The 15,541-nt window shown below is 42.9% G+C and overlaps 1 protein-coding gene across 1 annotated transcript; it reads left to right on the plus strand.

Moving 5' to 3' along the window:
• The first annotated feature begins 510 nt into the window (after positions 1–510).
• LOC109680832 (transcription elongation factor A protein-like 3) lies at positions 511–2,615 on the plus strand. Its single transcript, XM_020155510.2, has 3 exons — positions 511–691; positions 1,299–1,371; positions 1,734–2,615. Exon 3 carries the CDS (start codon positions 1,760–1,762, stop codon positions 2,357–2,359), a length of 600 nt encoding a protein of 199 aa, XP_020011099.1. The 5' UTR covers positions 511–691; positions 1,299–1,371; positions 1,734–1,759; the 3' UTR covers positions 2,360–2,615.
• Positions 2,616–15,541: the final 12,926 nt, after the last annotated feature.

The following is a 15,541-nucleotide window of genomic DNA, read 5'->3' on the forward strand; positions in this document are numbered from 1 at the left end:
GACTCTGAGGTCCCGAAAGGTCACTCGGGCAGTGATGTCCCACAGACAGTTGGCAAGGGAGGCTTGAGCTTGGGGGAGGGAAGATTCTGGAAATGCAGAGTAGGGCGTCATTAGAAGGAGACAAATGAAGTCATCCTGGGGAGAAAATGTGTAAACTGAAGAGAGGGGAGACTGAAGACAGAAACCCAGGGTTCTGTGGTGGCTCAGCTTCCCGGCAAGTACCATCACCAGGCTATGTAATCAGGCAGAGCTGGCTTTGAAAGTGGTTGTAGGATTTAGGACCTGGGTCTTGGCAAAGTAGGGTACACTCTCTGATCAGATATCACACGTAGTAAGAATGGGCATCTAAGAAGGATTCTCTCAGAAGCCGCTGTGAGATGGGGCTAGGAATAGTTTCCCACCTCCCAGTGGCGCTATTTTTCTACTTCACTTCCTCCAACAGTCCGCAGCTTCCCAGTTCCTCCGGGATGGAGGGGAGGTAGTGTGTGTGTGGGGGGGGGGTTGTGAGGGGAGATTGAGCTGGGATGACGCGGCGCTCACGTGACTGGCTTGGCGCTGTTGTGGGCACCAGCCCCCGCGCCCGCCAGCCCTGCGGTGTGGTCCTGGACCCTGCAACAGCACAGAACCTGCTGCCTGAGCTGCTGGGCTACTTGCAGCCCGAGAAGCACGGGCCTGTCAAGGGTCCCCTCAGGTCAGTGTGAAGACGGCCGCTGCTAGCGGACTGGCCAGGGGTGGAGATGGATGGCAGCTGGCTCCAGGAGCTGCGGGGAGGGGAAGGGATCAGGGAGATTGGTGAGGAGGGGGGCATGGAGCGGACGGGGGCGAGGGGAAAAAAAGAGGGAAGGAAGACCCCGCTGCAGCTGGGCTGCTTTCTCTACCCCTGCCCCGACCTCTGGCCCATGCTCCATTTTAGAGCAAGCAATGGGGGCGGCGGGGGGGGGGGGCGTCCCGCAGTGCGACGGTGAACGGTGAACTGATTCTCGAAAAAAAACACCCTTCTCATACTCTGCCCCTGTGAAGACAAATTGACCTGGACCTAAAGGGTGACCTGGAGGTGTAGGATGCCCCGCTGGGAGGGAGGAGTACACACAAACCAAAATGTAGTTTGGAAAACATCCAGGTTTGGTGCCCAAGAACAGAAAAGAAATGGCGGCTGGGGTGCTGGGTGTGTGTGTTCGGGGCGGGCGGGGGGGTGGCGAAGGAAAAGGCTTGGTGACGAGGGTCCAGATTCAGGAGAGGAACGCAGTTACTGCGAGTCTACTGAGCGCGCCATCCCTGCTCCTGTGTCCTGTCTGCAGGTCTGTGCATCTGTGGTTCCCTGTGCTCTGCAAGGCCTGAAAAAGGGGAGCAACCTGCCCAGAGTCCCTGCAGGTCAGTGGAAGGGAGCAGCACAGACAGGAACCCTGGAGGGCTGAGAGTGCAGAGGGCAGGGCCAGGGCAGGGCCAGGGCAGGATTTGGGCTCCACTGCTTGGCTCCATCCCCACATGTGATGCACACACCTTGCCCCTCTGAAGGAGCATGGAGAAGGCAGCAGGGCATGCCTGGGAATGGGTGGCTCTCATGTGAGGAGGGAATGTGGGTAAGGAGTAGGCAGAAGGCGCACTCGGAGGGTTGGGCCAGCTTAGAGGACCCCTCACAAGGGCCAGATGCAAACACTAAATGAACCTGGTTCCTCCCCTGTGCCCTCAGCCTCCCTTATCTCCTCTTTGTCTCCCTCTGTCCCTTCCTCCAGGACAGGAAAAAGAGAGAAATCACGACATGGAAGAACTCCACAGTGAAAATGAAGGAAAACTGGAAAAGGAGGGAAAGTCAGAAGATGAAGTAGAACCTGAAGATGAAGGAAAGTCAGAAGAAGAAAAGCCAGACATTGAGGGAAAGCCAGCACGTGAGGGAAAGCTGGAGGAAGAGGGAAAGCTAGAAGAGGAGGGAAAAGCTCAGGATGAGGGCAAGTCAGAAAAGCAGGGAAAGTCTTCTGAAGGTGAGGGCAAGCCACAAGGGGAGGGCAAGGCAGAATCCCAGGCAAAGCCAGCCAGCCAGCCACGCGCTGCTGAGAAGCGCCCAGCTGAAGATTATGTGCCCAGGAAAGCAAAAAGAAAAACGAACAGGGGGACTGACGACTCCCCCAGGGACTCTCAGGAGAATTTGCAGGACAGGCATTTGAGCAGTGAGGAGATGAGAGAATGTGGAGATGTGTCAAGGGCTCAGGAAGAGCTGAGGAAAAAACAGAAAATGGGTAGCTATCACTGGATGCAGAGAGATGCCCAGGATGCATTCGCCCCCAGGGGCCAACGTGGTGTCAGGGGAGTGAGGGGCGGAGGTAGAGGCCAAAGGGGTTTACACGATATCCCATACCTTTAATGCCTTTGGCCTTGGATTCTGACTTCTCTGATGGGGACATTGCAGGCCCTGCTTTCTTTCCCTGGTAGATACTTGCCAGGCCCTGTGCTTTAACCTTAAGCTGAGACTTTGCTTTAGGTGTCACTGCCCTAACCAGAAGCCTTTCCACCCAACCACAGCGCTCTTTTAGTACAGGTTTTTTTCACCCATGTGCATGGAAGAGATGTTCATGGTACACTGTAAAATAACAATAAAGAAAACAGTTTGCAGAACCATAGATGCAGTATCAGCCCACTTTTGTAAAAATGCAAAGATATTTTCCTAACACACTTGTGCAAAGAGAAAATTGTAAAAGTGTGTACACTGAAAGGTAACCAATGACTATTCCTACCCTATGATCAAGAAGAGGTCTCACCTATACTCAAAACTGAGTCTGAGCACCTGATGGACCTGATGATTAGATACCTCCATGCAATTCTTCTGCTGTGTGCCCACCCCGGGTCCTCCCTAGGTGTAACCAGACCAGTGGGCACTGCTGCCCCTTCCCCTGAGTCCTTTTACCACCCCATTGCTCCTCCATATGTGATTCCTTCTTTTTGCCTTTATTCCTCTTTTTTCTTTTCTTGGCTCTTTCACCTCCACTTTTTTCTAAAGGACATGGGTTATGTTTGACATAATAATTTTTAAAAACTAAAATTAGAAAACAGTACATGATAAGCAACTGCACTGTTAAATGAGCTTAGGAGGACAACAAAGACACTCAAAATTCCAGTTGTCAGAATGTAAAATAAGTAAGATTTGCATTACCTCTGAGAGTCACAGCTAGAGGGATTGACCTGGTACTTTCAACACCACCCATTGCTGTATGGATCAGTCTTACCATCTTGAAATGGGGATAATACTTGCCTTACATGACTAGGCAGTAAATTACATGACATGCTAAACATGTGAATTACATCATGACCCTCACAGGGCACTCTCAGGGAAGGAATGGCTCCTACACCACTCCCACACAGTACCAGGATGTAGATGGAATCAGATACTTGGGGGAAAAGGTGAGGGAGGTCTCATCTGTGCCCAGCAACAAGTCCAGGCAGCTGATAGGTAGGTGCCACACTCTCCTGGGTATTGTCATGTCTGCTGGGCATTGTGCCCTTTCTCCTGAACCCTTTACTACTAGAAACTTTAAGGTACCACAACAGTGTCTATTTCTCTGGACAGACTGGTAAGCCAATGTTCACCTACCCTTGGCCTTTATAGAAATAGACAAAGACTTCTCACTTTGGAGTACTGTCACCAGTTACCTGTGGATATCACCATAGTGCTGCTGGGGCCCTAATTAATATCTTTCAGATTCTTCTTCCACAAAAATATGATTTATATATTTTTGTTGATTTGTTTGTGTTTTTGCAAACATAAATGTTCTCCTCACCAAATTCAGGTATTGTAGGCTAGGCCAGGAAAAAAGTATTTATGATAACAGCTATGTTGTACTCATGGCTTCATATCTGGTCCTCAGTTGATCTTTCCTAGGTTGAGTTCACTCTCAAGAAACTCTGATTTGGATCCACCTAAGCAGCTCATCAGACCCATCAACACATTTGAATTTTACATCTTTAATAGTGAATATGTGGTTCATGGATTAATGACATTAGCATTTCCTGACAGCTAATTAGAAAGAGTAAGAATCTCAGGCTCTATCTCAGGCCTACTATGTTAGAATCTTCATTTTAACAAAATCCCAAGGAGATTCCTATGCACATTAAAGTTTAGGAAACACCTGCTTAAACAAGGCTCTTTTCAGAATCTCCACTCTCACCTTCACATGAACTATGTACCTGAAGAGATAAATGTATGCACTATAAAATTTTATATTAAAAAATTAAAATAAAAATGTATGCACTATATAAGATACACATCATATATTACTAAATAGACCCATGTTTGTCAAACTGGAGTTATTCTTCTCCCATTCAAAGTAGATCTTGAAATAGATTCAATGAGTTAGGACCTGCAACATTTTTTGATGTTTCACTTTTATTTTTTACAAATCCAGCTAGTGTGCAGTAACTTCATAATTTTAATATGCATCATCTGCAGTAACACGTGACAGCTCCATACTGTGGTGTGACACACAATACTTAAAACAGACATGATATTTGGTCTTTATGTAAATAATAAATGTTTTTAAATTGCCTAACTGTACCATTCTGAACCATTTCTTTCCACCAGGAAAATACAGGGGATTCCCCCCTCTCTTAAAAAAATTAAATACCAAAATAACTACATTTAAATAAATAATGTTGTGATGATGACATTAAAAAATGCACAATAAAGCTAAAGCCATCTCTGTCCTACTGCTGCCAGTCCTAACCTGGAGCAGTCTGGAGAGGCTAGTGGTGCTCTTCCCAAGGATGGTGGGCTGAGGCTGCTGCCTCCTACCTCTCCTCACTTGTTTCCTTCCCTGGAGATTTCATTTCTTGTAGGAGAGAAGTCAGCCTCAGTATGGAACTAGTTCTGAGAGACCAGGAAAACCTCCTACTACAAATCAAAACATGGCCCAGAGGCTTCCAACGCTTGACGGCAGGACACTTGCTTCCAGATCCTCTTGTTACCTGGCAACGTCTCCTCCACAGCAGAAGGTCTCTTGACAAATGGGGAAACTGCAGCACAACGGAATAGACAGCTGATCAGATGATGCCAGAAGCTGGTTGAAGAGACCAAAGGTATAGCAAGTACCACAGAGAAAGGGTGTATGATGAAAGACTGAATCTTTTTTACCAAAAGAGGAAGTGTTCTGTTGTTTTAAACATACACAATATTTGGGAGATTTGTTTTACTTAGAGTGAGAAATTATGCCAGGGGCAAAGTCAATATAAAGAAACAAACAACAAAATCCAGCAAGAAAGAGAGCAGTCATGCAGTTCAGCCATCTCTTCTGTCCCACTGCTCCCTGGCCTCATGGGTCCATGCAGCCATGGCACCATCTGCCCTATGCACTGACATGGGAGGAGGCTAATTTATCAAGCAACTGCTCTACTAGGGATACTTGCAGGTGTCCTAAAGGAGCCCTACTTGGACATTGACAGGACAGACAAGATCATACCATTCCATGGGCTGAAAACAAACCACAGAAACAAAATGATGTTGCTTTTTACCCTAAATGAATGCACATGAAAAGTCCTGTGACTCAAAAATTTCCAAAGTAGAAATGGAATGATGTGAAATGTCAAAGACTCCATTATTGTAAAGAAAGTACACCTCGAAATATTCTAATTCCACATGTGAACCACCAAATACTGTTTTGTCTCCTGTGAGGGAGGTGGAGGGTTCCAACCATGTCCTCTAGCGGACAGCGCATTCTTGTGAAATCCACCCATACAGTGCTGACTGCTCTGTTCTCACATGAGGCTCGGTCCCCCAGAAAGGACTGAGAGTTCTTGCTTCTAGTTAAAAGCTGAGCCCACAAGCAGCAGCCCAGCGAGTGCTCGCTGGAAGACACTTTGGAACCAGACTCACCTCTGTGGGTTTGTTCAAGTGTGACTTCTGCCTTTAGGTTAAGGAGATTTAAGGCCACCTGAGTTTGTGTTTTCAGTGCTGAGAGTGAAGTCCAACCACAGGGCCCTTTACCCACCCAGGAAGATGCTCTGAGCACCATTAAGTTGATGTTTTGAATAAGAAAAGCTCTCTCAGCACTAGATTTGGGTCCCCCTTTCCCTCATGCCGCTGGTGGAGCATCCACACTCAGGGCAATGATGACGCTCTCTGCTTTCCGCTTTGATCAGAGCTCTGGTTGCTCTGCCTGGTCATGGTTCTGGCGCTTTGTGGGCAGGGACACGAATGCAGACGCGTAGGTTGCCAGCATGTGTAGTGGACTTGCTGATGACACGCGGCAGCTGCAGCGGTCACCCTGCGCCGCTGGAACACACCATCCACGAACACGACATTCTTGCTTAGGCAGCGCCAGCAGAAGTCGCTGCTTGTGTCTAGCCACCTCCCCAGAAGATCTCCAGGTTGCACCGCGAGATGAAGCTCGAGTAGTCCATGTTCAAGTCCACCGAACCCTGTGATGAGTTGCGGCCAATAGTCACCGACGGCTCCTTCTTGAGGTACTCGAACTCGCGGTCCTCGAGCCACACTATGGCCCAGCCGCCTGGCAGGGACCCGCGACCCCGGCCCCGTCGCCAGCCAGAGGGGCGCCCGCGCCCAAGAGCCTGGGCCCACATGGTTATGTGCCTCTCCAACTAAGCATAGACAACGCCTAGGCCGCCCGCCAGTGAGGAAGGCTAGCGCGAACTATCACATTTTAAAGTAGGATATAATAGAGTCGGATAGGAAGTATCAAATTAAATTCCAAGTTGTTTTGTGAAATATGTGTTTTACTTAGGTATGTGTGCATGTGTGTGCACCATGCTGAAAACTTATTTACAACTGTGGAGTTGTGGTTAAAAAAAAAGGAAAATGATTGCATTGAACCGTGAATCCTTAAGTACAGCCTATCCATTTCATATTTGTATTTCCACTGCCAAGCACAAATACCTGACAAGTACTAGGTAATTAGTAAAACTAATGACTAAGTCAGGCACCACAAATTCTTCTCCAAGTTAAACCTCTATCTTGGACAAATAGTCTTATAGTCTCAAAAGGATCAGGGAGCAATGGACTTTGCAGGATATCCAAGGGCTGCTGTAATTTACGAAGATGTCATTATTGACTAATACACACTCATCAGCACCAAGGAGAGCCTCTTTACTATACTGGGTGGAACTTCTCAACTTCAGGAAGACAGGACCTACAGAGTGAAACCAACCAACCCAGGAATCTTTGTTACAAAAAGACCCAGTGGAGGGTTCTGTATATGCCACAAGAGCATAGCCTCACAGAGGGGGAAAAACATGCTTTCTAGGCTGTGAGGCCAGGGAATGTGCTGCAGTAGTAGCCATTGAGCACAAACCTGCTGATGATCTTGCTCCACTTACCTTAAGGGAATTAAGGCTTGTATTTTTTGTATTTAGAGACAACATATATAATATTGATTTTGTGCTTAGACTCCATATAGTTTCCAGCTTTGAGTGGTACCCAGAGCAAGAAAAAGCTCTACATTAGGTCCAGACTATCACATAAGCTTCTTTGACACTTACAACCTCATGATCCTGTGGATTCGATTATATTGTGGGTATATTAGACAAAGAGGCTCCATGAAGTCTTAGAAAGCCCCAACAGGAGAATCAGGCTGTAGCCTTAGGGTTTTAGAACGAAATAGGCAATCATATGGACCACACAATTTGTGTTATCTTCTCTTGGCAACTAGTTTACATTAGAGAAGCTGCTCCTGGCTTGCTACTAAACCCTAGTAGGGATTTAACATCTGATCATGAGATATTAATTTTCTGCACAAATAAGCCACCCATTATAAACTTGTTTCTGTCTACTCTCTTGAATAATAAAGCTTAGTATGGTCACCGACTTTCCACCATTAATTACAAATGGCTTTAAACGATCAGGCCTCAGTAAGTCAAGAAAGCACAAGTAAATTACAGGTACCATTAAATCAGCCTCCTTTGGTCTACAGTCCTGCTATTTCATTGCCTATCTCTCAACCTACATACTATAGTATAGATCTGGAATTTCCCCTGAAGGGAAATAGCACCAGAGTGGTGCTATTGGGAAGTGGTGTAACCTTTGAAAGATGGGCCTAGTGGGAGGTCTCCCAGTCACTGGGGGCATGTCCTTAAAGAGGGTGGAACACTAGGCCTTCCTGTCCTTCTTCTCTTCTGTATCTAGCCATGAGGTAAATGAACTTCTTCTGCCTCAGGCTTTGACCATGATGTACTGTGTTTCCATAGGACAGGCCCAAAGCCGACTGACCATGAGCTGAAATGACCAAAACTGTGAGCCAAAATAACATTTTCTCTTTATAAGTTGGTTTATCTCAGATATTTGTTCCAGTAAAGAAAGGTAATTAACACTCTATGCATATCATATGTGGCCTTGTGGGAAGTTCCTCATCTTTATGACTAGTTATGAGAAAAGGGATGAAACAATGGCCAAGTTTATGGATGTATTTTGTATGTTGACAGTAGATTCAAAGAGATGGCTGCTGCACTATAGCCCCAGTCAGAGATAATCCAGCGAAACAGTGGAAAAGAGACATGCTACCAGTCAGTAGAATTTTATATGATAGAATGAGTGTCCATTTTGTGTAAAACTTATCATGGCTGGAGGTATGAATTTACTCTGCCTCATTAGCAAAGGCTAAAAGATTGACTGATCTAGGAGTTGGAGAGAAATTTATTGGAAAGTTAATGTTGAGAAGGTTTCAAGAATAGGTTTGTTGATCAACCATTAAGGACACAGATAATAAATATATTTATGTTCTGTGATATAATGGCTTACTATTGCATAACAAATTACCCTACACTTAGCTTAACAAAATACCCATTCATCAGCTCACAGTCCTATAGGTCTGAAGTTTTGCACAGCATGATCTCATTCTCTGTTCAAGGTCTCACAAGACTGGATTGAAGATATCAACCATTCTGAGTTTGTATCTGGAGGTTCTGAAGGAATACCTGCTTTTACGGTCACTTGGGGTATTTTTGTAAGTCAGTTCTTTGAAGCTGTAAAATTTGTATATCCATTATTTTTGCTCTTTGGGCCAACTAGAGGCCACTTACTTTCCTTTCATGAGTCCCTTTCCAGTCTTCACTATGCAAAGGCACACTGATTTTTGCTATTCTAATCTCTGGCTTCTCTATCTCTGACTCTAAACCACTATTTTAAGGGATGATATAATTAAGACTGGGTCACACAGATAGTCTTCTTGTTAAGGTCAAACTTATTTGAGACCCCAGTTATATCTGAAAAATCTCTTCATTGCAGCACACAGAATAGTAGTTGATTAACCAGGAGAAGGTACATATATGCTGTAGACTGGAAATTTGGGAAAGCCATCTTGAAATATTTTCTGCCACAGTCTGCTCTTTGGTCCTCAAAATTCATGTCATTTCCAAATGTAAAACACATTCAATCCTACCCAAGATTCCAAAATGCTTTCAAATCGTTAATGGCATTGTCTTAAAAGTCAAAGATCATTGTCTAAATCTTCTAAACCCAATGTAGATGAGGATCTTGGGAACTGATCTATTAAGCAATGCTCCTGAAGACGTTCCTCCCCATCTGTGGATCTGTGTAAATAAGGAGACAAATTCAACCCCAAAACTCCCAATGTATGGTGATTGGACAAAGATAAGACAATAATTATACACAAAAATAGGTGAAATGGAAGATAAAAAGAGGAAACTGGTCCAAAATGTGCCTTAGAAGTGTTTAAGCCCTGGGAATGATTCTCTGTGGCTCTTAGCTTCACCCTTTGTGCCTTGCTTCTGTCCTCTGGACTCTGAGCTCTTGGTTCTTCCTTCTTAGTAAGCCTTCAAGTCACTAAAAATAGAATATATTCCCAGCTGGGTTGTTTTATTCAGGCTTTTTCCTATCAAGAGAATTTGAGGATATGATGTCTCCCTTTCATTTTGTACTCCACTTTAATTCCAAGATAATAGTATTTCTGCTGATATAATTTTCTTAAGAATCTTGTGAATATTATATAAATTGAATTGTTACTCCATTGGAGAAAATCCACCCTTACAAATACTTTTGAGGTTATCTTAATTTTTGGCTCTTGCTGAAATGACAGAGTATGACTTCTCCTCAATTCCTAAAGGCTGTGCACATTCCTTACTGCATGGTGTCCTCCATCTTCAAGCCTGCAGTGCCACATTGAATCCTTGTACTTTAGATCTCTGATTTTTCCATCACTGACCCATGCACTCCTGGAACTTCCTAGAGGCCATCTGGTATGGTCAAAAGAATATGTGAGTTATATTTTTAATTTCTTCAAAATTGCCTTTGTGTAAATGACTGCTTTGATTTTCTTATTCTTCTGAGGGTTTAGCAAAAAATTTTATCAAACACATGTTTGTTTTTTCCCTCCATGCCATACTTTCAGAAAAAATCTCAGAGTATTTTGTCAGTTTGGGAAGGATGGAAGTTTCTTAAATCATTAAGTCTTACTTAATTTTTGTTTGACAGATATTCCCTCAATTTATCTTTCCTGTCACACTTCACAATAAGCAGCAAGAAGACACTAGGCCATATCTCAGAACTTTCTTGGAATTTGCCTCAGTACAAGTCTATTACAAGTTCTGCTTTCTGAATAACTTGGGAGACAACTTCTGTAGTTTTTATTCTACTACATATAAGAATTTTTTTACCTCCAGTTTCCAGTAACATGTTTCTCACATCCTATTGGCCTCTCACCAGCAGGAGCTTTAAGGTGCTTTTTTTATTTACAATCAGATCAAAGTAATCATGGCCCTCAAACTTCTCCCAGCTTCTATCCACCAGTCATTTCCCAAACCATAAGATCCAAAAGGTATTTAGGCATTTGTTACTTTAAGTACAAAGTCTGTATTACTATTCAATAGCTATAGCACAAATTACTTCAAATTTAGCAGCTTAAAACCATACTCATCACCTGATAGTTCTGTAGCTTAGAAATTTTGTGCAGCATAGCCATATTCCCTGATCATGTTCTTAAAAGGCTAGAATCATCAAGGTGTCAGCTGAACTAAGTTATTATCTGGAGGACTTGGTGGCGGGGAAAATGCACTATCAAGCTCATTCTTGTTTCTTTCTTGGCAGTACTGGGATTCAACTCAAGGGCTCTATGCTTGCTAGGCAAGTGCTATACCACTTGAGCCATGCCCTCAGTCTTTTTAGTTGTTTTTCAGATATGGTCTTGTGCTTTTGCCTTGGCCAGACTCAGACCACAATCCTAAATAGTTGGGACCACAGGCACATGCCACCATGTCCAGCTTATTTTTCAGATAGTGTCTCACTAACTTTTTTCCCTGGCCAGCCTCAAACATTTATCCTCCTAGCTCCACCTCCCAAGTAGCTGGGATTATAGGCATGTACCACCAGGCCTAGCCCTCAAGCTCATTCTTATTGGCAGAATTTAGTTCCTTATCCTGTAGGTCTGAGGTACCCAATTAGGATAGAAGGAAATAACCTTAATTTAATTTGGGATTGATTTTATTTAAAGCTGATATCTAGATTTTATGAGGGTACATCTATTTCCCATTCACTTTTATTCCTAAAGCATAGCCTTACCTGGTCCCAATTGAAATTGAGGATTATACATTAGGACTCTTCTTCCTTTGGTCCTCAATTTTTCTGTCTCTACATTTTTAAACTTCTGAGAGCTCTTCTTAGTTTTCAAACCAATATGGTCAACTTTCTTATAAGCAAATGCCTCAAGGCAAAATGTTATGTCAAGTATAGAGTTCACCTAGGTGAGCTTCTTTTCAAGATTTTGGTCATGTCTTCACTGACTTGTTCTCTTTCCAATGCTTACAAGTAGATTGGATATTTTTGTTCAGCTTTTCTAATAGTACTTCGTGGGAGACTTTGTTCTGGAATAAAGTAGTCAATCATCGCTGAAAGCCTAACTTTTCTTGTGTTCATAACTATTAAGAACTTCTTCTGACTGAACAAGGTGGCCCTTGCCTGAAATCCCAGGACTTGGGAGGCTGAGGCAGGAGGATCGAGATTTTGAGGTTAGTCTGGTCTACCTAGGGAGACCATGTCTCAAAAAGAAAAGCAAACAAATAAAAACCTCCAGAGAAACAAACAAAAACAGCAACAACAATAAAAAACAAAGTTACTCTGGCCAGCTTGTGAGAAATCCATGCACATATTTCTCTAGACTTCCTTGTTACCAAATTTCTGAGTGTGTTCTTTGTCCATGAAAAGCCATTGCTCTTAAATCAGGTTATCTCTCTTTGAATTCCAACTAAAAAATATATGTCATCCAAATTTCTGCCCATCATGAGGATTTCCCTTTGCAGTCTTTCAGGTCTACCCCTGAGTGAAATAGTAGTACAGCAGCCTTCTTCTCCCAGGAGTTCCAACAAGCCAATGCACAACTATCTATAAACTAGACCCACACTTTCCTTACTCTAGTCTCTAGTCACAAGGATTTCCTTTTAAGGTACAAATGTGGGTTGATAGAGAGGTGGCCAAGTAGTAGAAGAAGGCTTCTTGAGAGTCTGAACTTTCTACTTGTGCTATTTTCTTATGCCTTGTAGTTATGCTTAGATTCAGTCAGTAATATAGAATTCTCATCTTAAAATGGGATGCTTCTGTGCACATCTGGCTTGATGGAACATTCATGACAAGCAGTTGAGGATGCATATTACTTGGCTTCCCATAGTCAAATGTTTGGTCTCTTCCATCATCCATGCACTGCTTTTCAAAGAGAGAATAGTTATTCCCTTATTCTCTCATTCCCATAGTGCCTTAATCTGTTTATAGGTTATGACAGAGTTTGAGGTGTCCAGAGATTAGCATCAGGCTTTAGCTAATAACTCCCAGAAGGTATTAGTATTTCCCTTGCGTTAGTGCATAGGCACTCTGAAAAGAGTCTACAGGTTCCAGTAGGGACATGTGATGGAAGATTCATAGTATACAACAGTGGCCTCAGAGTCCTGTCTTAGAAGTACTCCACCTTTTCATTTGGGTATGAAGTTGGGAAACACCACCACAGCAGCTTGAGTTAGGCTTTACAAGAAACCTAATTTTTTCTGCCTGAGTATGTCAGGCAGCATCTAACAGACTGCCCAATTATCTTATTTTTACAGTTCTCATATTAGTCATCATACAGCTCTTGGTGAGTCAAAATCTTCTAATTAGCATTCCATCCATTCCTGTGACTTATTGTGGTATTTACACTCACCTTGTCTCAGAATATTTAGCCCTGCCACCTAACCTCTGCCCTTCTGGGATCCCATAACTCACATTAAAATTAAGTAGTCCAATTCCACTGCAGCATTAGCTCTAGCCCACAGAGCAAAGGTCTGCAGAAATAATTAAGAATGTTGGTGACTCTCTCACCAATGTATTACTTGCGGTATGTGTGATAAGTGTCCATTTCCCATACACCAGAGTACCTCTCCTTCCCTACCACTGTCATTACTTAATTTTAAAAACCACAGAAAGTGGAGAATTTAATAGGCAGTGGAGCTACAGCACTATAAGGACCTAGGCTTGATCCTCAGTTGTGTCTGCCCGAAGATGAGGGTCTCCCTCAAACCTGCCACGGAAGCTTTCTAGTGCTTTTTAAGTGTTCTTAGCTTCAATGTTCTCTTCCTTATGGAAGAAGGGCACATTCACATTGGAAAATTTGAGGGGAGTTAAATGTTTATTAGGGGTTTCATTGTAGTATTTCCATATGCACGTACTTTGATCAAATTTGTCCTGTCTATTATTCTTTTTTACTCTCCTTTCCTTCTTTTAGAGATTTTGTATTTTTCAATATACTATTTTCATGCATACACATGATGTACTTTGACTATATTAACCCCCCATAATTCTCTCCTTTTCCCTACCTCTTCCCTTTGGTTCCCTCACAAGCACCATCACTTTTACATTCATACCATGTTTTCTTAGGTCTAGATTCTGCATATGAGAAAAAATATACAATATTTGTCCTTTTAAGCCTGGAATATTTCACTCAACATATTATTTCCAGTTCCACCCATTTTCCTGCAAATTAAATAATTTCACATTTCTTTATATAATACTTATATGTGTGTGACATTTTCTTTAAGCATTCATCTGTTGATGGGCGCCCACACTGTCTCCATAGCTTGGCTATTGTGAATAGAGCTGCTAGAAACATGGGTGTGCAAGTATGTGTATTTAATGCTGATTTGTATGCTTTTGGATATACACTCAGGGCGGGGGGAGGAGTTTTTAACAAAAGACCATATACAAAGATGTGGGAAGAGTACCAGAGAACCACAAGGAATAGTGCAATACTTCATAGCTAGTAAGTGTGGGGTTACTAGGAGTACGCCTGAGGGACAAAGGAAAAGAGAGGTTAGTAGAGATATAGAACCTGTGGAAAAGGCCACCTTTTAGGAACCTTGAGAGGAGGGACTTTGCCAGCATGTGGTGACCCTGTAGGAAACAAACTTGGGTGAAAATTTCCTGACCACATTCTAAGTTTGCTTGATCCCAAAGGACAAGAGAGCCCTTTGATATGGTCCATATAGGCCATCTTCCTTGGGACACATAGCAAACTAGAGAAGTATCAGATTTGAATCAGGATAGGAAGATGGGGAGATATCCAGCAGATGAATAAGGACCATGTTAGTAGTACTTGCTGGGAAATGTGTCTATAGTGGAAAAAGGTACCTGTATTCATTTATCTTTATGCATATTGCAAGAAGAAGAGGAAAGGTCATATTACACTGCAAGCATTAACTTTTTCTTAGGACTGAGACTTGCCTGAACTGTTCTACTGAAACAAGAAATACACCTGAATGGCATTAACCCAAGGGTAAAAGCATAAAATGTGATAATTAAGAGTATGTCTTATAATCATAGGTCTGAAGAGTTTGGGGTGATTTGTACTGGCTTGGCAGCTTAATTGCAGTGAGACTGATCATTTACACATGGTCCCAGTGAACCTTCCAGCCAAGGGATTTGCTACTGGGAGAAGTCTATGTAGCAAGAAATATGCCTAAATAACCAGCAGTATGCCAGAGACATGGACTGAGACTCCATTTTGTACTCTCTGGTTCCAAGGCATGCTATAACTACTCCATGAATACATCTGTAGTTCCTGAACCAAAAGAAGTACATCTTCCCAGAGCTCTTATAGAGAGGGAAGAAAACTGGAGATCTTATCTATCCACTCCAGATTCCTTGTTCTGAGGCAGCTTTGGCTATGGTGTATATCCTTATGCTACTGCAATGCTTCATCCTTTTCTCTGCAATAAACTGTACATTTGTGAGCATTCCCATTTCAGCCCCCCTACCCCCCAAGTCTTCTTTAGTAGTGGAAATAGTTAGCTGCCACAGCTATCATGCTATCTGGAACATACTATGAAATACCTTGCCTTTGCTCTTGTTAATAGGCATGATTTTCTCTAGACACTTTTGGGTTCTATGCAGTAGATATATTAAATCTTGCCTTTATGGATTCTTACTTCTCAACTTTGTTTAATATTTTAGAAAGGCCTTTATTCCCTTTTCCCTTGTTCCCTGAAACAAGATACCCCTTTGCTTACTTTACGATTTATACTTAATGTGACTAAAATCATTATAAATATATAAATCAAAGCCTATTAGCCTTTA

Source organism: Castor canadensis, chromosome X (assembly GCF_047511655.1).
Source record: "Castor canadensis chromosome X, mCasCan1.hap1v2, whole genome shotgun sequence".
Classification (NCBI taxonomy): Eukaryota; Metazoa; Chordata; class Mammalia; order Rodentia; family Castoridae; genus Castor; species Castor canadensis.

Bases quoted from the DNA above. Each gene is read 5' to 3' on its own strand.
- LOC109680832 (XM_020155510.2), top strand. From the start codon at position 1,760: ATGGAAGAACTCCACAGTGAAAATGAAGGAAAACTGGAAAAGGAGGGA.